Source organism: Triticum aestivum, chromosome 2B, assembly GCF_018294505.1.
Source record: "Triticum aestivum cultivar Chinese Spring chromosome 2B, IWGSC CS RefSeq v2.1, whole genome shotgun sequence".
Classification (NCBI taxonomy): Eukaryota; Viridiplantae; Streptophyta; class Magnoliopsida; order Poales; family Poaceae; genus Triticum; species Triticum aestivum.
The window spans coordinates 169,380,786-169,400,733 of record NC_057798.1 but is presented as its reverse complement, the minus strand read 5'-3'; the positions used below and the strand labels follow the sequence as shown (position 1 = coordinate 169,400,733).

Here is a 19,948-nt window from a genome sequence, read left to right as displayed (position 1 = left end):
TTTAAAGGATATGAGAGGCGTTTTCACCCATTCGCAGCCCCACCTGTCAGCGACCATCGACCACCAGCTGGCCGCTGCTCTTCCCGGATAGCAACTGCCCATATGACCCCACCAAGGAGGCACTCTGCAGCGCCAACACCACGACATTCTCTTCTCTCTGGCCGCGGCGCGGCGGGGCGAAAGCAAAACCCTCGTCGGAATCGACGCCGCGGCGGCCGTCGGGTAGAATCACGGGTCCCGATCATGCGAAACTCGATTCCGCACTCCCGCCTCCTCCTCCTCCTCCTCCTCCTCCCATGGAGTCATAGTTTAGATTCTCCCGCCCGCTCCTTTCTGCTGCGATTTTTTTGGGGCTTTTTTGCGAGGTTTTCGGCGCTCCCTTTTTTTGGGGGGTTGTTTCCTTCCGGGGGGCGCGCGGTCTCCGCGGGTCCGCGGCGGCCGGTCCGTGCAGTCGCCGTCCCGTCGCGTGCTTTGCGAAATTCCAGTAGGGTTTTGTGGCTTGGGGTTTTGATCTGGTGCGCCTGCATGCCTGCAGGTTTCTGAATTTCGAGGCTCGCTGAAGGGTGCTCTGGGGCCGGCACCGTTTGGGGATCTCGCTGCGCGGCCGTCGCTAGGTGAGCTCATCACGCCCGTCCACGCCTCCTAGGGTTTTGATGCGCCCGTGCGATTTGGACATTGTGCAGATAGTTAGGCATTAACACGCTGGATTTGAGGGGGGGTTTATGAAGGGTTTAGTCGTAGGTCTGCTTTGTGAGAGGAGATTATGGTGGCCATTGTCGTTTTTCTGTTCGGGTGTTTCTTGTGGCTTCGGTATGCTCTGGAATAAATTATGTGGTTTCGGTATGCCGTTTGTGTGCATGAATGGCCCATGTAATTTTGTTTTATGGTGCATGAATGGTCTATCCTATCCAGAATTTTCAGTTTGAGGACTGCAATTGACAGTTTTTCACACTTACGAGATATTACACAGATGCACAGTGCACATGGAGCATTTCACTTGACTATAATTTTACCCACCAATCGTCTGGTAGCTATATCTCTCTGAAGAATATTTTTGTTTAGCATGTAAATTGCTACTCTATCAGAGTTCCTACTCCCTACAATGCAAGAACATATGCATTCATGTCTTCTGACAGTTTGCATTATTTGGTAACTGCAACTTAAGAAGTAAGCAGTTTTGCTTACTTCATAAATTGAAATTTGTTAACATTTTTGTTTCATTATTCTGGTAAAAAATTCATGTTTAATGGTTTAGCTGATTTCATGAGACTGCAGGATTTTTCCAGCCACAATGTCGACGTATCCTGTGCTGAATGATCAGCCAATTGATCAGTGGAACTTCACGGAACTGAAGGATGAGCTCTCTAGGAGGAACTTACCTACCGATGGCTTGAAGGATGATCTTGTGAAAAGGCTCTTTGAGGAACTTCAGGGTGATATATTTGGTGGAGACGGGCCAGTTGGTGGATCTCCTCCCGATGATGATCTCAAAGAGGACGAAGCCCCTGGTTCGGCTGATGCATCTGTTTGCCAGGCTGCGGTGGAACAAAATGTTGATGAAGGTCCTTCTCAGGTCGCAACCCTGGAAGGATATCCTGTTGGTTCTGTTACAGAGGCTAGTGAGGAAAGTGCCGATGCTACTACAGAGGTTATTCAGGATGCTGTAGTTAGTACCGAAGAAGTTAGTCAGACAACTCTTGTTGCGGAGGCTAGTGAGAAAAATGCCGATGCTACTACAGAGGTTATTCAGGATGCTGTAGTTAGTACCGAAGAAGTTAGTCAGACAACTCTTGTTGCGGAGGTTAGTGAGAAAAGTGCCGATGCTACTACAGAAGTCAGTCAGGATGCTGTAGTTAGTACCGAAGAAGTTAGTCAGACAACTCTTGTTGCAGAGGCTAGTGAGAAAAGTGCCGATGCTACTACAGAAGTTAGTCAGGATGCTGTAGTTAGTAACGAAGAAGTTAGTCAGACAACTCTTGTTGCTGCTATTGAAGTTAGTGATGCTCCTCTTGTTGATATGGCAAAAGCTGATGAAATTTCTCCAAGTGGCGCAGTGGCAGCCAACGGAGATCACCTAGAATCAGCTCCAAGTGGCAGTAATGTAGTGAAGGAAGCATCTCCACAAGCTGATCGCCATAGTGAGATTATTGCAGAGAAGACTCCAGAAGAAGGCACCATCAAGAAAGTGATTGCTAATTATCTACCATGTGATGTTGCCAGTACTGATGTCAAGTTGGATGCAACTTCTGCTAAAGACAAGTTAGATGCTGATATTGTAGAGCAAGATGCAGTATCATCACTACCTGATGCTAGTGCGTCACATGTTGATCCATTGGATGTTGATGCTGTTGCAGCTGCACCAGGACAAAATGCTGAGACTCTGATTCCTGTGATAGATTTGAGTGATAATGCTTTGATGAATGGCAAGGACCTCGAAGATTCTGGGCGCACAAACAGTACCTGCAAACCAACCGTGGCAGGGACAAAAGACCAGGTAACTGAGGCCAATCCTGTTCCAGGTTCTCAAATCAAGTGTGTTCTGATTCCGCATGACAATATATCAACTAATGTAAAAGGTGACCTGAATGCTGACAATTCTGATTTGGAAATAGAGGTTAAGAGGGATATGGTCAAACCACCATGCAACATTCCCTCCATAGGTGATGATTTGCAGGCATTGGACGATGACAAAGAGTTGTCTAAGAATGGGACCCCATTGCAAGAAATCGAATCTAAAACCAATATGATCTTGGACAAGAAAGAGGACAGTCCTGATGGCGCTTTTCCTGAAAAACTAAATTTAGACAGGAGCTCGATGGAGGAGGATGTGATGGAAAGTAAGCATGTCGATACCATTATCAGATCTGATGATCTTGGAGGAAAGACTGCGGTTACCTCAGACCATGAAGAGGTAAAAGAGGTGATCCTCTTTAATACTGTTGCCAATGATTCATCTGTGGAGACAATGGATATTGTTCATGAAGAGAAGCTAGTAACTTCATCTGAAAAGAGGAAACTTGGAGGTTTGTCTTCATACCCCTACGCATACAGTGTTGGATCATTTCCTGTATACCTTTCCTATATGAATATCTTGAGCGTTTTTGTTTTCTATTAAAGTACTCCCTCCGTTCCAAATTACTCGTCGATGAAATGGATGTATTTAGAACTAAAATACATCTAGATACATCCATACGTGCGACAAGTAATTCGGAACGGAGGGAGTATATCTTTTTCTGTGACATTTTTTTATGTATCAGTAGTGTGTGCATGTGTAAAGTTCATTGTCTGCATTGCGTAATCTTTGTCATTGTGGATTTTCTGTCTTTGGTAAATCTTGCATGAAACAGTTGCACCTCATATATTCTGCTCTTGTACGGTTTTGGGAAATAGGACAATTTTTTTGCAGTCCTTTAGTAAGATTTGTGGCCTTTGTTTCACATTGTACATTCCTCAAATAAATTTGATAACAATTTGTCAATGGTTTAAATGGAGAAATCATGTCATGTTTTTGTTCTAACTCACTGTTAAATGCAGACCAAGAAGTTGCTGCGGATGACCCCATCAAACGTCAGCGCCATGTGGATACTCCCAAAATTCTTAAGCAACAAACATCAAAACTAAGTAGCTCTGATTCTCCAAAGGTTGTGGTTCGGCCTGCTCTAAAACATTCTGTTGGCAGGTCTGATTCAACAGCAAGTGGAGGTTCTCACAAAGAGCAGATAGGTGAGGTTTCTCGGCTCTTTTAGTAAAGTAGATTCACTAGTGTACTGTACATCATATCTAATTTTTTTCCCTTCTGTATTCATCGTTCAGTGCCACTTCCTCAGAAGCCTGCAACAACTTCCTTGAGAGTTGATCGATTTGTGCGCCCATTTACTTTGAAAGCTGTGCAAGAGCTTCTTGGTAGAACTGGATCTGTTTGCAGCTTCTGGATGGATGATATCAAGACCCACTGCTATGTTACAGTATGTCGCTAACTTCATTGTCTTATTTTGCCTGTGCAGAATATTGTTAGAGGTGCATTTCAGCATTTGTTTGCGCCTTCTATGGCCTTTTCAGGCCTTCCCAAGTTTTGCCTTTCATGTGTTACAGCTAAAATTTGCTAAATGATAACAACAACAGTTTGTGCTTTAGCCTGTGGCTGCTAATAAATATTCTGGTGCTTTTTTACGTGGCCCTGGTAGGGATTAATTTTTGGCTAGGTATTCCTCTGTATGAAGGATGCAAACCTGAGATGTTAGCATTGTCGTGCCTTATTGTTGGTTCAAAGAATCTCGTGATGCATTACTTGTTTTACTGCTATTTCAAATTTGATAATGTCATGGTGTTGACTTGCCTGCTTGTCCTATTTCTGATCCACAGTACTCTTCAGTGGATGAAGCTGTGGCTACCAGGAATGCTGTTTACAGCCTCCAATGGCCCCTAAACAATGGCAGTTACTTAGCTGCCGAATTTGTTGATCCACTTGAGGTGAAGCTCAAAATCGAACACCCTCCCCCACCGCCACCGCCTACCACCCTCAGCAAGGATACAACTCCAAATGCAGTAGCCTTCCAACAAGCGGAAGCTAACCAAACCATGCTTCCCCATGGCGCTGGTACCGCATGGGGTCTGTCACCTACTCCACAGCCTCATACAAAGTCATATCCCACATCTAACCCCAGGCCGGAAAGGGAGGTGCTTCCACCTCCTCCAAAGCAACCGGAAACAACTATCAAGACACTTGATGATCTCTTCAGGAGGACACAGGCGTCTCCGATGATCTACTACTTGCCCTTATCGGAGGAGGAGGTGTCAGCCAAGCTCGCAGCACGCCGCAGGCGAAATTGGAGACGGTAGGGGTCTCAAACCTCCTGCTCGCGCCTGGTATGTTGGTGCCTTGTTCATCTCTTGTTCAGGCAAAACCAGCGTGGCCAGCAGATTCTCTTCCCAATGTCCGACCGTTGGTGTTGCAGCAGTTAACATGAAGGCTGTGGTTACTGCTTGTAATGGTAGGTGATATTTTGCCAAGCTTTGCACGGTCTTGGCCTTGAACTCTTGATAACTGAGCAGTCCTATTGTAAATTGAGCTAGCTATATTTTCGCTTGTCTGCCTAGCTGTTAACATGCACATGCGGATTTCGATCACCGACTCAGTCATCCTTTGGATCAGTTGGGCAATGTGCTGCGTGTATGTTGATGAACCCTTGATGCTTATGAGTCCTGCTGGTTCCTCTTGTTGCGGTATCAAGTCAGCATTTCTCATGTAATCGTTAGTTTCAGTCCTATATGGTTCTGAAATTTCTTTTCGAGGGAACTTGGTCTCTTTATTAACTACTCCCTCCGGAGGGAGTAATGCTCAAATGTGCAATGGCAGTGTCCCACGGCTGTAATAGCCTAGTAGCCACGCATATCGACCACGATCCAGGGATATGACTACTGTAGCACAAAGGATGTGTATCCCTCCTTTTCGGTTTATAAGGCTTATCTCAAAATTTTAGTTTTTCCATTTTATCTAGATATATGTTGTCATTGGACTAGTGTTTAGGGAAAGGAGAACATGCTCGTTACCGTTGTACAAGCACCGCGGATGGAGCACTCCCACAGCGCCACGCCGCGACCACGCGCCGCCTCCTGCTCGTCGTCGCCCCACACGCCAACACCAGCATGAGCCGACCAGGGGTGACAAACACATGGGGCAGGTACCCTGCTGCCGCACGGGCTTTGTCCCGACGGTGGCAAGGAGGAGGTGGTTTCCCGGTGTAGGCTAGGGTTCTCCACCCTTATCGCTTGTGCAGCGAAACAGAGCCGATCAATTTTAGCAAGTCAGATTGATGAACGTCTTCTAGAAAAAAAGATTGATGAACGTCTTTTAGGTGATTTACCAACTTCATCACAAGTGAATTTGCAGTCTGCAAAAGGGATTGTCCTCTCACTCAAAAAGCAAATCTGTTATTTCAGTGGCAAAAACTTCACGAGTCATGTCGGGCCAAGAAAAGTACTCTTTCACGGGCCACGGCCCAATAATAGTTGTAACAGGAAAAGGCTTTGTCCTCTTCGCCGACTCTTTCTCTGTACACCCACGCAAGTTAGCTCTCTCCCCTCTCTTCTCCACCCCGCATCCCCTTCCCCACGCACGCAAACGGCTTACCCCCGCCACGACCTCGCCGTCGCCGCCACCGCCACCGCGCACCGGGCAACCAGGAATCCGCGACCGCCGCCCTTCGAATCGCCGCGAGATGATGACCTCCCGGCGGGCCAGCGGCGGCAGCACCAGCAGCAGCTGCGCGCTCTGCGAGGGATCCAACCTCCCCTCCTGCTGCGCCGCGTGCGTCAACACGAGGTACGCCCCTCCGCCCCGCCGTCCGTCCATCCCCGATTCGATCGAAGCTCTGCCTCTCCCCGGCCTGACCCTCGCCCGCCCCCCGTCTCCGCGTCGGAATTTTGTGTGTCTCTGCGCAGGCTGTTCGAGTACCACGCGACGCTGCGCCTGAGGAGGAACCTCCGCGACACCCTCCAGTCCCGCATCGCCGCGCGCCTCGAGTCCAAGGTTGGTCCGTCGCTCTCGCTGTGCCCGACTCGCCAGTCCTCCAATTCAGTGCTAACTAGTTTGGGTTTCCGTCTCTCAGTCTGGCAATTTCCATGTGTTTGTGCCTCGGGCCTGGAATCTATTGCCCGGCACATACCTGACCCTAGAGTGATTTGTAGCTCACATTTTATCATGTTACAATTGGTGTTGGAGAACGGTACAGAAATATTATATGTTTGGAACGAAAAGTTGTACAGACAGAGTATAACTTTGGCCTGTTTCGTCTATTTCTGGCAGAGGAAAGCGGAGGAGCAGAGGATGTGGAAACTGAGCAAAGCTCACGACATCAAGGAGCTGAGGGATCGGCTCAGCGAGTTAAAGAGTCGAACTGCGCTAGGTTAATCTCTTTTACTCTTGCGGATTGTATCTTGTTACCAGTTGCCAGTTTGCGGTACTGAGTTGTGGTAATTAATGTGTTTGCAGAGAAGATGAAGGTCAAGCAGGCATCAAGTGATCTCAAGGTGAAAAGTGGTACATTGAATGTGGCTTTTATCACGGTAAAATTATTTCTTTCTCAGTGTTTCTCTTTGATGAAATGTGAAATTCACCACTTCCTTCGATCCATATTACTTGTCGCTCAAACGGATGTATCTAGACGTATTTCAGTGCTAGATGCCTCCGTTTGAGCGACAAGTAATATGGATCGGAGGGAGTACTAAGAAAGTACTGACCCTGAATGTATCTTTTACACCATCTTCAGCTAAAAACGAAGCAAACCGATTCATCAATGATGCACACCAACGCCATGAAAGCAGCACAGATGGGTCTTGTAAGTCCTAACATGCCTCTTCATTTCTTACTCATTATCCAATATCCATAATTTATGTGATTATTATGTCTGTCTGTTCTGCTATTCTCTGTAATTGAAATATTTGCACTTTTGTGGCAGATGGCAACAACCTCCGAACGTCTCAAACGGCAGTCCAAAGCTGTAAAGCAGCTTTGCAGGTTGTTCCCAATGAGGCGAGTAAGTATTACGGTCTTGGCTATTTTACTGACTTTGTGTTTTCTTCCTGTATATGTATATTTTGAGATCGCTGCTGAGAACTTCAGTTGCATTCAACTTTGCTCATATTTAGAACATGTAACTGTAACTAATTTACTTCTACAGATTTCACACAGCAGCTTTATATGTTAATAATTTAATTGTTGCATATTCACCTACTAAATTTTTTCACATAAAAATGATTAATTTAATATTAATGCCACCTGAGTTACCATGCATAGACACAGATTTATATACATTTTTTTCTTTCAATTTTTAGGCTATTATAGATGGAGAAAAGAAGGATGGACACAGTGATCCGTACGATGTTATATGTGGTATTCGTCTACCTCGTGGTCTCGATCCACATTCAGTTCCATCAGAGGAGTTATCAGCTTCCTTGGGGTATACTTCTTTCCTCAAACTACTACTTATTTGTTGTTCTGATATTTAGTCTCCAAATTCACCTATTTACCTAGCTGTAACACTGCTCTTGATTACCAGAATGATTAAATGAATGTCCATTATTTTACGATTCATGGTCCTAAGTAAATTGCACCCTCCGATTCTGTCTAATCTTGTAAATACCTTATATAAGATTGTTCATTTCTAAAAAAAATCAGAATTTATGTAAGTAAAAAAATCAGGGCAATATAGTTACATATGGAGTCTAACAGTTGAGTTGTGACCAACAAGACTATCATGTTTTGTTATTGCAATATTGTTTTATTGGGCCAGATAGATTGTTTGAGAACGGTCTGCAAATAATACCATGTGCATTTGGTTCTGAATGTTGGGTAGCATAATTTTCTTATTGTGACAGGTACATGTTGCAAGTCCTCAGCATTGCAATTCATATCCTATCGGCACCAGCCCTTCATGTAGCCGGTTTTGGGGTAAGATTCAACTATGTGCCCTTAATCTATTGTCATAAGCTTGCTCTTGAAGTTAGCATGCTACATCTGAAGATCCAATCATTCAATCCTGGCGGTCAAACAATATAAACTTCTATGTAGTACTCCCTCCACCCCGAATTACTTGTCGCAGAAATGCATGTATCTAGATGTATTTTTAGTTCTAGATACATCCATTTCTGCGACAAGTAATTCAAGATGGAGGGAGTATGAATAATAATGTCATTCTTGACCTGTAAATGTAGTTATTTTGTCGAGAATATCTCTGTGGATATAACTTGTCTAAGCTTAGCGTAGAACCTTATACATAGTCAGCGTCGGTCCTTCATGTGTCATTTGTATGCAAAGTATGTACATATTCTGTAAGATAAGCTTGATTGGATTTCTAATAGCATGAGTAGCAGCATGAGCTTTCTATTGGTTTTCCAGTAACTTTGTGCGGCTAATATATTATATATGTTTTGTACTAGGCTTCCTGTTCCCGTGTATGGCAGCGGAGTAGCTATTGGAGCACACGACAATCCCAGAGGTATACTCTCAAGGAAAAGGCCACATATCTCTGTCTCGTTAACATTTAAATTTTTTATTGACGTGAAATTGTTTTTGTTTTTTCCAGCAAGGTTTACCCACTTTTTGTGCCCAGGCAAAATAATTGCTCTGTTGGCGAGGAAAATTCATGGACAGAAAGTGGTTCGGGTAACTTTGGTGTTGATTCTGTGGACTCGGATCAGAAATCCCTTTTTGACTCCAAGAGAAGCAATAGCTTCAACTTCTCAGCCGCATCTTCTCACTCCATTGAGAGGCATCAAGACTTGCAAAGAGGGATATCTTTACTAAAAACAAGTGTGTCTGCCATCACTGCCTACTACTATAACTCATTGGGCTTGGATGTGCCGCCCAATCTTTCTACTTTCGATGCATTTGCAAAGATGCTCCATATGTTATCATCTTCAAAGACCCTTCGAGCTGCTCTTGAATCAAATATCGCCTCAAGGTACAATTTATATTGTTCTTAGAGAATGGCAAGCGTATTCTGGTTCTCAACAGCGCGTACTATCTTCCATAACCTGCTCAAATTTGCAAATTATATTCTCGTATCTTTCTTACAACTGCTGGGAATGTACATCTAAAGATGTCGTAGCACTATTTGCATATAAAAGCCTGTTTAAAGGGGGCACATTGAGTAAAAAATGGTTAAATGATCCTTACATTCTGTTTGCAGATCAGAAAAGCAGGCACAACAGCTAAACAGATCAATATGGAAGGCGAGTTCGGCCATCTCATCCAACAGCAGCATGTTGGACAGCACGCACACAGCTATCATGGTAAACTCCCGCTTAGTTCTTTTTTGCTTGCATGGGATCTACTTTCAGCGCATCGCATTGCCTAATACAATCTCTGTTTTAACCAGCCGAGCTCTCTTGATAACCTCCTCCTGAACTCGAACACGAGTTTCTTGTACACCGGTAAGCCGCCGAAGCACGGTGGAGCACCCGACAGCATTGTGGACGGCTGGGATATGGTAGAGCGTGAGATCCTGCCGCCGCCGCCTTCCCAGATCGAAGACATCGCGCAGTGGGAAAGAGCCCACACCTACGCTCGCAGTGGTTCTAAAAAGAAATGACTTGCATAATGTAACCTTTTAGAACACCGCAAGAAGCTTCAGCTAGATGGGTGGATGGATGGATGTCTGATCATATGGTTTTGGTTTGTGTATATATAGAAGAAAGCTAACCATGGCCTATGAGTTATGCAGAAGAGAAGGGCATTGTAGGGTAGAACTGATCAGCTCTGCCCCCTGTACAGCACCTGTAATTTGTAAATATGTACTACCTGTATATATAGCATTTACTGGCAATGAATAAATATAGATTAAATGTTGCTGTATCAGCAGTTGAAGACTATGTTGCTGTACCTCTCTACACAAGCATCTGCAAAGTAAAGTAATTATGTACGTATTTGCTTGCGGAAAGTGTTAACAACATCATGCCAATGTTGATAAATGACCTGAAGATTTGGAAAATGGATTTCTTATGAGTTTCTGCAAAAGTTATGCCATTTCATTTGTATTTTAGCAAAATATAAGTGTCACTGACGAAAAAAAAATACGCCACCGGCAGCGTATAAATTTTTGAGAAGAGAATTTATCAACGTGTCACCGTCGGGAGGCGTTCCCTCCCTTCCAGCTTCCACCACACAACCGCCCGCTGCTCCGAGCTCCGGCTCGCTCTCTCCCCTAACCCCTGCGCCCCAGGTCGCCGGCGATGAGCAGCCTCCGAGCCATCTCCGCCCTCCTCCACACCTACTACTCTTCCGCCGCCGCCGGCCGAGGCGGCGCCAGGCGGCTCGGGTTCGTGCCGCGGCTCCGCGTGGGCTTCCGCTTCCCGTCCAAGGCGCCGTCCGCCTTCGTGCTCGACGAGGTCGCGAGGGCGGCGGGGGGTGTGCGGAGGAAGGCGGCCACGCGCGCCGCGAGCTGGGACTCGGAGAAGTCCCCGTACGAGACGCTCGGTACGGCGAAGCTATGGCCTACGATGCTAGTGAGAGAAGCGCTTGCATGGATTTGCAATTGTGATTTGGCATATCTGTTTCTTGCTTTTTCATGAAGTCGCTGATCAGTTCACCTGCCAAATCCCTTGATACTACTGGGCTTCGATTGCTCGAAATTTGGGAACTGGTTGCTAGATTTGGTCGTTGGAGGAGCTTGCCGTTGTGGTGGCTCTGTAGTTCGATCCAAAATTATGTGTTTCTCATACTAGTAGCACTATAATGTGTCCTTGTGAGATGGGAGGTAGAGTGGTCTTAGAATTTTCTCTGTGAAGCTAATGTGTGTTTTCGTGTTTTGTAGAGCTGGAAAGGGATGCCGACGAGGAAACCATAAAGGTCGCATACAGGAGATTGGCCAAGTTCTATCACCCTGATGGTTTGCTTCTTTACCTGTATTTACACAATGCGGCTGTTCTATTCATTGCGTTCCAGACATCACCGTTTGAATGAATTCTGTTTGCGGTAGTGTAAGCTTCACATATTAGTATACAAGTATTGACTCGGTAAGTTTAATTGTATTGTTGTATGATGTGGATTCAGTCATAAAACATCAATTGCACTGTGTATAGATCATGTTGATACTATAATACACGTCCGGATTTTGGTGGGCCAGCTGTCTGATTCCTCAACTCATAGCTATTGACTGGGAAATGTGTACGATACTGCATAAACAGAAGTTGTGATAGGTTTGTAGTTACCTACAGCTAACAATGAACCATGGGGGAAATTCTTGCCTTCAGAATACAGCAGACACTGCTTTTAAAGTAAATTCATGCTATTTTGCATGCATAACCAAATAATAAGCTAATTTGTTCTATCTGATTATTTTGTTGCCTCAAAGTTTATGATGGTAAGGGAACCCTTGAGGAAGGAGAGACCGCTGAAGCCCGTTTCATCAAAATCCAAGCAGCATATGAGCTGTTGATCGATGACGAAAGGAGAAAGGCATACGATAAAGAGCATTTTGTGAATCCAATGAAGGTCTGAATTTCCATGCTCAACTACTTCATTTATTGTGACGATTTGATGGTACATGGCAGGAAGTTGCATGATTGTTAATTGATTTTGCTAATTTTCTTGAATTCATGTAAGTCTACTAGTGTTAACCACATAATGTGAATTACATTGACCATTTTCTTCTTCTAAGACGAGTCCAAAAAAAGAATTTATTAAAGGTAGCGCTTGGAGTGGGGTTTATCATCCAATGTATTGTTCCTAAACTGAGCCAGTGATGAACTGATAATGGCATTCAGGAACAACCAATGGATGTCAATAAAAGTCAAATTGTATCTGGAACTTCTCGTGTATCATATTGAAATAATTAAACATTATACTGTCTATTGTGTAACTAGGAGAACACAAAGAAGGATTTATAAAATTCTTATATCACTATGATAATTTGAAATTGAGAGCGCTGAGGTGAAAAGAAATGAGGTATTCTTGCAATGCTGAAAAATATCTTTTCCGTCAATCAGGCTTCTCAGGCATGGATGGAGTGGGTAATGAAAAAGCGAAAAGCTTTTGATAAACGTGGCGACATGGCGGTAGCTGCTTGGGCCGAGCAACAGCAACGAGAATTGACGCTTCGTGCTCGACGTCTCTCTAGGTCGAAGGTAATTATAAGACACTTATCCTGCATGGCGTACCATGGTTTACTTAGAACTGCTGGATCCAGGTTGACCCAGAGGAGGAAAGGAGATTACTCGCCAAGGAAAGGAAGGCATCGATGGAGTTCTACAGCACAACTCTAAAAAGACATACCCTCGTACTACGGAAGAGGGACATTATGCGCAAGAGGGAGGAGGAAGACAAGATGAATGAGATCAGTAGACTTCTAGCTGCTGAGGGGCTTGAGTTAGATACAGACGAAGATGATGATGACACAACTTTCTTGAAGTAATTCTATCCAGTATTTACCCGCCAATTATATCCAACCCTGGTTGCAGAAGGCCTGGAAGGTTTCGCTGAAGTTACTTCCATCGCACTGCAGTATATAAGGCTAAGAGAAACCCAGCCTTGTTGGTCACGATTAGTCGTACACTGGTAACTGTTGGATCAGGAAATCCTATCTGCGCTGATGTAGGGGAGTGAAGTGATTGTCCCATGGAGTAGAGAGAGGAGGGAGTGAAGTGATTCTTCAGTGCTGATTGATACAGTTCTGCAGTGTAATCGGGGAAGGATGGATGCAAGACTTGCAATAGCTATGACTATCAGGTGTGTATACTTGTTACATGCAAGATGTAATTATGTTAAAGTGGTATTCAGGCGCTGTTACCAGCTGCGTGTAACCCTGGTCCTGTGTTACAGTACTCTAGAAGGCAGATGAAGCAGTCAAGTTTGTGTTTGAGCCTAGATTCTTCCTGTGTCCGGGCATTGTTTCATTACTGAGTATTACCTGTTACTAGCACATATGCCCGTGCGTTGCAACGGGAGAAAAAAATAGTATGCATTTAAAGTTAATGAGGATTATATGTGCAAGCAAAGCCCTGTGTGCATGTGAAAAAAGAACATTTAGCTTCTCGGTTTTGCCGGGTGTGAAGAAATCAATCCGTTATTTTTTCATTCATTGATGGAGGGCATTTAAGAGTTCTGTTATGTCATCATACGGCAGAGAAGGCCATAAATTATTCAATCTACTTTTCCTTTCGATCGAGGAGATTTTAAGGTATAAAGTTTCTGAATATTGTAGGAAACATGAACCATTTTTTAAATCCTAAATATTTTTTTAAAATTATGTACACTTTTAGAAAAAACGCGAACACAATTCGAAACATGATCATCTTTTAAAATTCATAAACATTTTTTGACAACAACAACTTTTTTGTAAAAACATGAACATTATTTGAATTTGTGAACATTTTTTAGAACGGGAACATGGGTTAAAAATTCATAACATTTTTCAAAAAATATGCGTATTTTAACATTATTTTGAATTGTGAAAATTTCACTAAAACACAAATATTTTTTGAATTTGGAGCATTTTTTAAAATTCCATTTTATTTTTAGAAATCTCGAACAGTTTTGAAAAACAATAATTTTTTTTCAAAAAATGGGATTTTTTGAAGTTCTGAATATTTTTCAAAATAGCAACAATTTTTTTTATAATTTTGAACATTTTCTATAATTTGATTTTTTATTCTGAACATTTTTTGAGAATTTTGAATTTATGAAATAAGTTCTATAAGAAAAATAAACTTGGAAGGGAAAAAAGTGATAGGGGAAGGTGAATAAAAATAGAAGTAAAACACAGAAACAAAGAAAAATGGACCATCCCATTATTTGTTATCCTGTGCGAAGCTCCGACCACTTGTCACCCTGTGCGGAAAATAGAATTTTTCCAGCTGCGTGGGTAGAAAAATAAGTCTGCTGGTTTCGCTAGGCCACAGCGCGCGGCCTAGCAGACGAACGCATAAGAATTTAGTACCACCTCGGATAGAAAAAAAATCGGCGATGAACATATGAAAAAAATTGGCGAAACACACCTTGCTTTATTAAATAGGTATAGATACATGTGTCGGTTGTTTGTCCTTTGCGAAAACCTGAAGGCTTCTAAATGATGATGATAACTGCCAAGTGATTGCTAGTAATGTCTGTGCTCCAGCAGCTACACCTTCGGTTGCCCCCTCAGTGCCCCGTGCCATCTCCCCTCCTCCAGTTCAGCAGACATCGTCTGAAGCGTTTGCAGATGCACACATCTCCACTCCGACATCAACACACACCGGCACTCCAGGAGCTTCAAAGAGATCAAGCTTAGAGACATTTAACTCTATACTTATCTGAACTTTTTGGTACTTGTTGCCAAAGAGGGAGAATTTGTATAAATCATAGGGCTTCGAGTGAGTGAGTGCTTTGCTTTTTCTCGCTTGATTTGCTTTGAGTTTTTGCTACAATTTGGTTCATGGTACTTTGAGATACTTTTGTGTGATGCTTGTATGAGACTATGTTATTGTGTGCTTGATCATACCGTACGTTAATGCTATGCTTGCTTGGATATCCATTTCATATGCTCTTGTATGATCATTCACTTGTTTGCTTGGTGATGAGTGCTAATTGTTTTGCAACTTTATCATTTTGAGTGCTCCACCAAGATGTATGTGGCATGGAAGAGTAACACATCTAATCGATTGTGCATTTGCGTTCAAACACAAATTTTTAATAATGCACAAATTTAGGGGCAGCTCTTACTTATCACATACTTCTCAAAGCGACGATGTATTTTTCGAAGCTTTGATCTATATGTTGTCATCAATTACCAAAAAGGGAGAGATTGAAAGTGCAACTAATCTCGAGGTGGTTTTGGTAATTAATAACAACATATATGTCATTTATCTAATGAACATTGATGATAGATTTCAGAAAAGATCAATGATTGGCATGGCATGGACTAATGGATGTGGACCCCTCAAAATGTGAAGCACAAGAATTGGCTACCCCAAGACTCTACATTTTTGGTTTAGTGATCCAAGATCACATTGAGTCCCTTAGGAAAGCCAATACTATCAAAAGGAGATGAGGTATTGTTGATGAGGTTGTTGCTCAAAGTGCTTAGTGAGATTGCTCCAAAATCCCTCCATTACTTTCCCACAATCACATCTGTCCAAACCCTAATTCATCATTTCGGTCCCACTGATACAATTCATTCCGGACCCACCGAGATGATCATCCTACTGCTACAGCCAAAATCCTTACATATCGGTCTGATCGAATTGGTTCTCGGTCTCACCGAGAAGGCATTGCCAAGTTTCTGTGATGAAGTCGTTTCATTTCAGAATCACCGAGAAAAAACGATCGGAACTACCGATACGCGGCTCTGCCCTAGTGTTGTAGGGTGAAACCCTAGAGGGGATCTTTTCACACTTGGAGGGGGAAAAGGAGGAAGAGCACTCAAGAACACAAGGCACCAAAACACTCAAAGAAACCCAAATATCACATCCACTAGAGTAGCATACTTGAGATCCACAAGATTACATGAACAATTCAAGGAAAATAGCACTAGGTAAGTTCTTCCCACTAGGTGAGGTCTTGATGATGATCTTCTCCAAGAGGAGGCCTTGATAATCCAAAGGATTCTTTCCTAGGTGGGGGCTTGATCTCCAAGAGGAGGGGATACAAGGAGCAAAGCTCTCTTTGGTGATCTAAAATACTTTGCTGTCCCTCCAAATGGGCTAGGAGATGAGTATATAAAGGCTAGGGACGAAACTAGGAGAAAGAGGGGTACAAAGGACCAAAAAGTCCCTAAAACGTGTGGCCATGAAAGAAGGGTCCGGGCACCCGGGGAGGAACCGGCCGGGCACCCAGACTGGTCAGGGGCTGGCTGGAGTGTGGCCGGGCACCCGGGGTGGCGCCCAGCGGCTGGCGGGGCAAGGGCCGGGCACCCGGGGCCGGTTGGCCAGGCACCCGGGGCCAGCTGGGGCGCAGCCTAGGCAGAGGCCAGGCACCCGGGGCCGAGATGGCCGGGCACCCGGGGTGTCCAGGGGGTTCGGACCTCCCCATGTCTTCGAGTCCGGGCACCCGGGATGTCCAAGAGCTTCTTCCTTCATTCTTCTTGACCTCTTCTTCCTTCTCTTGTTCCGCGTGCTTGGGCCTTCATCCTTGCTTCCTCACGATGATCTCCAATGTACCTAAGAACGCATAGTGTATCTCTTTGAGGTAGAATCCCATTCTCAAGTGAAACCGAACGAAACTCAGAGAGGAAAGAAGTGACCTCGTTCTCGATGTTGCGTGCACATGCTCTAGTCATTGGCACTCTTGGTGCTTGCGCTGGTGATGGTGTGTCAGTGCGGGTAGTCGAGGGATGCTCCGTATCATCTCCCCCCCTTGGGAGAGATCCGACCACAGATCGTGCTCTTCACCACCATGGTACTTGGCCAAGTTTTTGACGTTGAAGATGTCGCTAACGTTGTACTTGTCATGTGGGATGTCGACCTTGTAGGCGTTGTCGTTGTAGCGTGCGAGCACCTTGAATGGTCCATCGGCTCTCGGGAGTAGCTTGGACTTGCGTTCCTTGGGGAAACGGTCCTTGCGGAGATGTATCCATACTTGATCACCCGGTTGGAACACCATCGGAGACTTGTTGATGTTGAGCTTGGCGGTGAGTCGTTGTACTTGGCGCTCGATCGTGGAACGTGTTTCTTCATGCATCTTCTTGAGGTAGGCGGATCTTGCACTTGCGTCCATGTTTGCTCGTTCTTGAAGCGGTAGAGGAAGGATGTCCAATGGCGACAAAGGATAGAAACCGTAGACGACCTCGAAGGGGGACTTGCCGGTGGTAGAGTGTTTTGCACGGTTGTAGGCGTACTCGGTGATGGGTAGGCACTCCTCCCACTCCTTGATGTTCTTCTTTATCAACACGCGTAGGAGAGTTGCAAGCGTCCGGTTGGTGACTTCCGTTTGGCCATCGGTTTGAGGATGATACGCCATGGAGAAGAGTAGCTTGATTCCGAGCTTGGCGCATAGCGTCTTCCAGAAGTAGCTTAAGAACTTGACGTCTCGATCCGACACAATTGTCTTTGGCACATCGTGCAACCTCAAGATTTCCCTACAAAAGAGATTGGCAACATATGAAGCATTGTCTATCTTATTGCATGGGATAAAATGAGCCATTTTTGAGAGTCGGTCCACAACAACAAAAACAGAGTCCTTGCCATTTTGAGTCCTAGGTAATCCAAGCACAAAATCCATGCTAATATCTTCCCAAGGTTGATGTGGAATAGGTAAAGGTAAACCATGGGATTGAGATTATGACTTAGCTTTGCAACTTGTAGAGCACCGGTTGGTGAAGCGGCCGACATCACGAAACATCTTGGGCCAATAATAGTTCTTGGAAAGCATGGCAAAAGTCTTGTCGCGCCCAAAGTGTCCCATGAGTCCACCTCCGTGAGCCTCTTGCAAAAGTAACAAATGAAGAGAAGACTCGGGAATGCATAGTTTGTTAGCTCTCATAAGATAACCATCTTTTATATAATATCGTTCCCAAGAAGTATGCGTCACACACTTAGCATAAGGAGTAGCAAAAGTCACATCACGTACATACAAATCTTTGAGATGATCAAATCCAACTACATTCAATTCAAGTTGAGTAAGTAACATGCATTTGCGGGAAAGGGCATCCACCACAACATTTTCTTTGCCCTTAATGTACTTGATCACATAGGGAAAAGATTCAATGAATTCACTCCATTTAGCATGCCGTTTGTTCAACTTGGTTTGACCTTTAAGGTATTTAAGTGTTTCATGATCGGTATGTATGACAAACTCATGCGGTCTAAAGTAATGCTCCAAACATGCAACACACACACTAAAGCATACAATTCTTTGTCATAGATGGGGTAATTGAGTTGAGCACCGGATAGTTTTCCACTAAAATATGCAATAGCTCATTTTTCTTGCATCAAAACTCCACCAATTCCGGTACCACTTGCATCGCAATGAACCTCAAAAGTTTTGTCAAAGTTGGGTAAAGCAAGAATCGGAGCATGAGTAAGCAAGGATGTGAGCTCATCAAAAGCGGTAGATTGCAAAGGTCCCCAAACAAAAGGAGCATTTTTCTTACTCAAGGCATGCAAAGGTGCGGCCATGGTGCTAAAATCTTTCACAAAGCGACGATAGAAACCCGCGAGGCCAAGAAAGCTACGCACTTGTTGCAAATTAGTGGGTTGGGGTCAAGTTTTAATTGCTTCAATTTTAGATTCATCAACATGTACACCCTTTGAGGAAACAACGAAACCCAAGAAGACAAGCTTGTCAACACCAAATGTGCACTTTTTCATGTTGGCATAAAGACGTTCCTTGCGAAGAGTGTGCAAAACAGCCCTAACATGATCTAGATGATCTTTGATGGATTTGCTAAAAACAAGTATCTCATCGAAGTAGACCACAACAAACACTCCAATGTAAGGACGAAGCACAAAGTGCATAAGACGCATGAAAGTACCGGGAGCTTCCGATAAACCCATAGGCATAACCAGCCACTCGTACAAGCCAAATTTTGTTTTGAAAGCGGTTTTCCATTCATCACCTTCTTGTATGCAGATTTGATAATATCCACTTTTAAGATCAATTTTTGAGAAAATGGTGGCGCCACTAAGTTCATCTAGCATATCTTCTAGGCAAGGAATGGGATGCCTATAACGAACGGTGATAGCATTGATGGGTCTACAATCTAAGCACATGCGAAGACTACCATCTTGGTTGGGCACAAGTATAACCGGAACGACACAAGGGCTTAAGATTTCACGTACATGTGCGTTGTCGATGAGTTGTTGTACTTGCCGTTGGATCTCCTTAGTTTCTTCGGGGTTGACGCGGTAGGGAGCCTTGTTTGGAAGAGGTGCGCCGGGGATGAGGTCGATCCTATGTTCAATGCCACGTAGAGGAGGGAGACCGGGAGGTAGCTCATCGGGAAAGACATCCTCGAATTCCTGCAACAAGTTGGAAAACACTAGAGGAAGAGGATTGGGATTGTTAGTTTTTGTCACCTCATCATTGCATAGGAGGACAAAGTGGATGACACTCGATGGGTTCTCATACACTTCTCTCATCTCTCTTTTTGTGGCTAGGAGGACTAAGTTTTTCTCTCTTGGCGAAGAGGCACTCAATTTTGGTTTGTGGCTCTCACTTTCTTTTTGGTGGTGCACTCTCTCACTAGTATCTCCACGATGGGTGGAAGCTTGCTTGTCGGCGATCACTTGTCTTGGTGACATTGGTCGAAGCACATACTCCTTGCCTTTTATCTTGAAGCTATAGTGGTTGGTTCGTCCGTTGTGGATGACGTCGCGGTCGAATTGCCAAGGTATTCCCAAAAGAAGGTGGCACACGGACATAGGAACCACATCACACTCTAAGGTGTCCTCGTAGGCGCCGATCTTGAAAGAAACTTGCACCGTGTGCTCCACTTGAATGGTGCCGGAGTCGCTTAGCCATTGCACCTTGTAGGGA

General features: G+C 44.3%; 3 protein-coding genes across 3 annotated transcripts; all 3 read left to right on the top strand.

Annotated features, from left to right (window-relative positions):
- Nucleotides 1-101: 101 nt before the first annotated feature.
- On the top strand, nt 102-5,160 carry LOC123044136 (uncharacterized). Its single transcript, XM_044466782.1, has 6 exons — nt 102-222; nt 536-614; nt 1,276-3,023; nt 3,535-3,723; nt 3,814-3,965; nt 4,363-5,160. Exons 3-6 carry the CDS (start codon nt 1,292-1,294, stop codon nt 4,837-4,839), a joined length of 2,550 nt encoding a protein of 849 aa, XP_044322717.1. The 5' UTR covers nt 102-222; nt 536-614; nt 1,276-1,291; the 3' UTR covers nt 4,840-5,160.
- An 894-nt stretch (nt 5,161-6,054) lies between these two features.
- On the top strand, nt 6,055-10,354 carry LOC123044135 (uncharacterized). Its single transcript, XM_044466781.1, has 12 exons — nt 6,055-6,322; nt 6,442-6,529; nt 6,806-6,905; nt 6,992-7,065; nt 7,269-7,337; nt 7,458-7,535; nt 7,834-7,958; nt 8,377-8,449; nt 8,938-8,996; nt 9,084-9,461; nt 9,690-9,792; nt 9,879-10,354. The coding sequence occupies exons 1-12, from the start codon at nt 6,219-6,221 to the stop codon at nt 10,089-10,091; spliced, it is 1,464 nt and encodes a 487-aa protein (XP_044322716.1). The 5' UTR covers nt 6,055-6,218; the 3' UTR covers nt 10,092-10,354.
- A 279-nt stretch (nt 10,355-10,633) lies between these two features.
- On the top strand, nt 10,634-13,363 carry LOC123044134 (uncharacterized J domain-containing protein C4H3.01). Its single transcript, XM_044466780.1, has 5 exons — nt 10,634-10,975; nt 11,313-11,387; nt 11,853-11,992; nt 12,487-12,624; nt 12,687-13,363. Exons 1-5 carry the CDS (start codon nt 10,732-10,734, stop codon nt 12,909-12,911), a joined length of 822 nt encoding a protein of 273 aa, XP_044322715.1. The 5' UTR covers nt 10,634-10,731; the 3' UTR covers nt 12,912-13,363.
- Nucleotides 13,364-19,948: the final 6,585 nt, after the last annotated feature.

Excerpts from the sequence above, each read along its gene's own strand:
- LOC123044136 (XM_044466782.1), top strand. The coding sequence starts at position 1,292 with ATGTCGACGTATCCTGTGCTGAATGATCAGCCAATTGATCAGTGGAAC. Across the intron at positions 3,024-3,534 it reads TGAAAAGAGGAAACTTGGAG|ACCAAGAAGTTGCTGCGGAT; the intron begins GTTTGTCTTCAT and ends TGTTAAATGCAG. Across the intron at positions 3,966-4,362 it reads AGACCCACTGCTATGTTACA|TACTCTTCAGTGGATGAAGC; the intron begins GTATGTCGCTAA and ends TCTGATCCACAG.
- LOC123044135 (XM_044466781.1), top strand. The coding sequence starts at position 6,219 with ATGATGACCTCCCGGCGGGCCAGCGGCGGCAGCACCAGCAGCAGCTGC. Across the intron at positions 6,323-6,441 it reads GCCGCGTGCGTCAACACGAG|GCTGTTCGAGTACCACGCGA; the intron begins GTACGCCCCTCC and ends GTCTCTGCGCAG. Across the intron at positions 9,462-9,689 it reads GAATCAAATATCGCCTCAAG|ATCAGAAAAGCAGGCACAAC; the intron begins GTACAATTTATA and ends TTCTGTTTGCAG.
- LOC123044134 (XM_044466780.1), top strand. The coding sequence starts at position 10,732 with ATGAGCAGCCTCCGAGCCATCTCCGCCCTCCTCCACACCTACTACTCT. Across the intron at positions 11,993-12,486 it reads ATTTTGTGAATCCAATGAAG|GCTTCTCAGGCATGGATGGA; the intron begins GTCTGAATTTCC and ends TCCGTCAATCAG. Across the intron at positions 12,625-12,686 it reads GACGTCTCTCTAGGTCGAAG|GTTGACCCAGAGGAGGAAAG; the intron begins GTAATTATAAGA and ends TGCTGGATCCAG.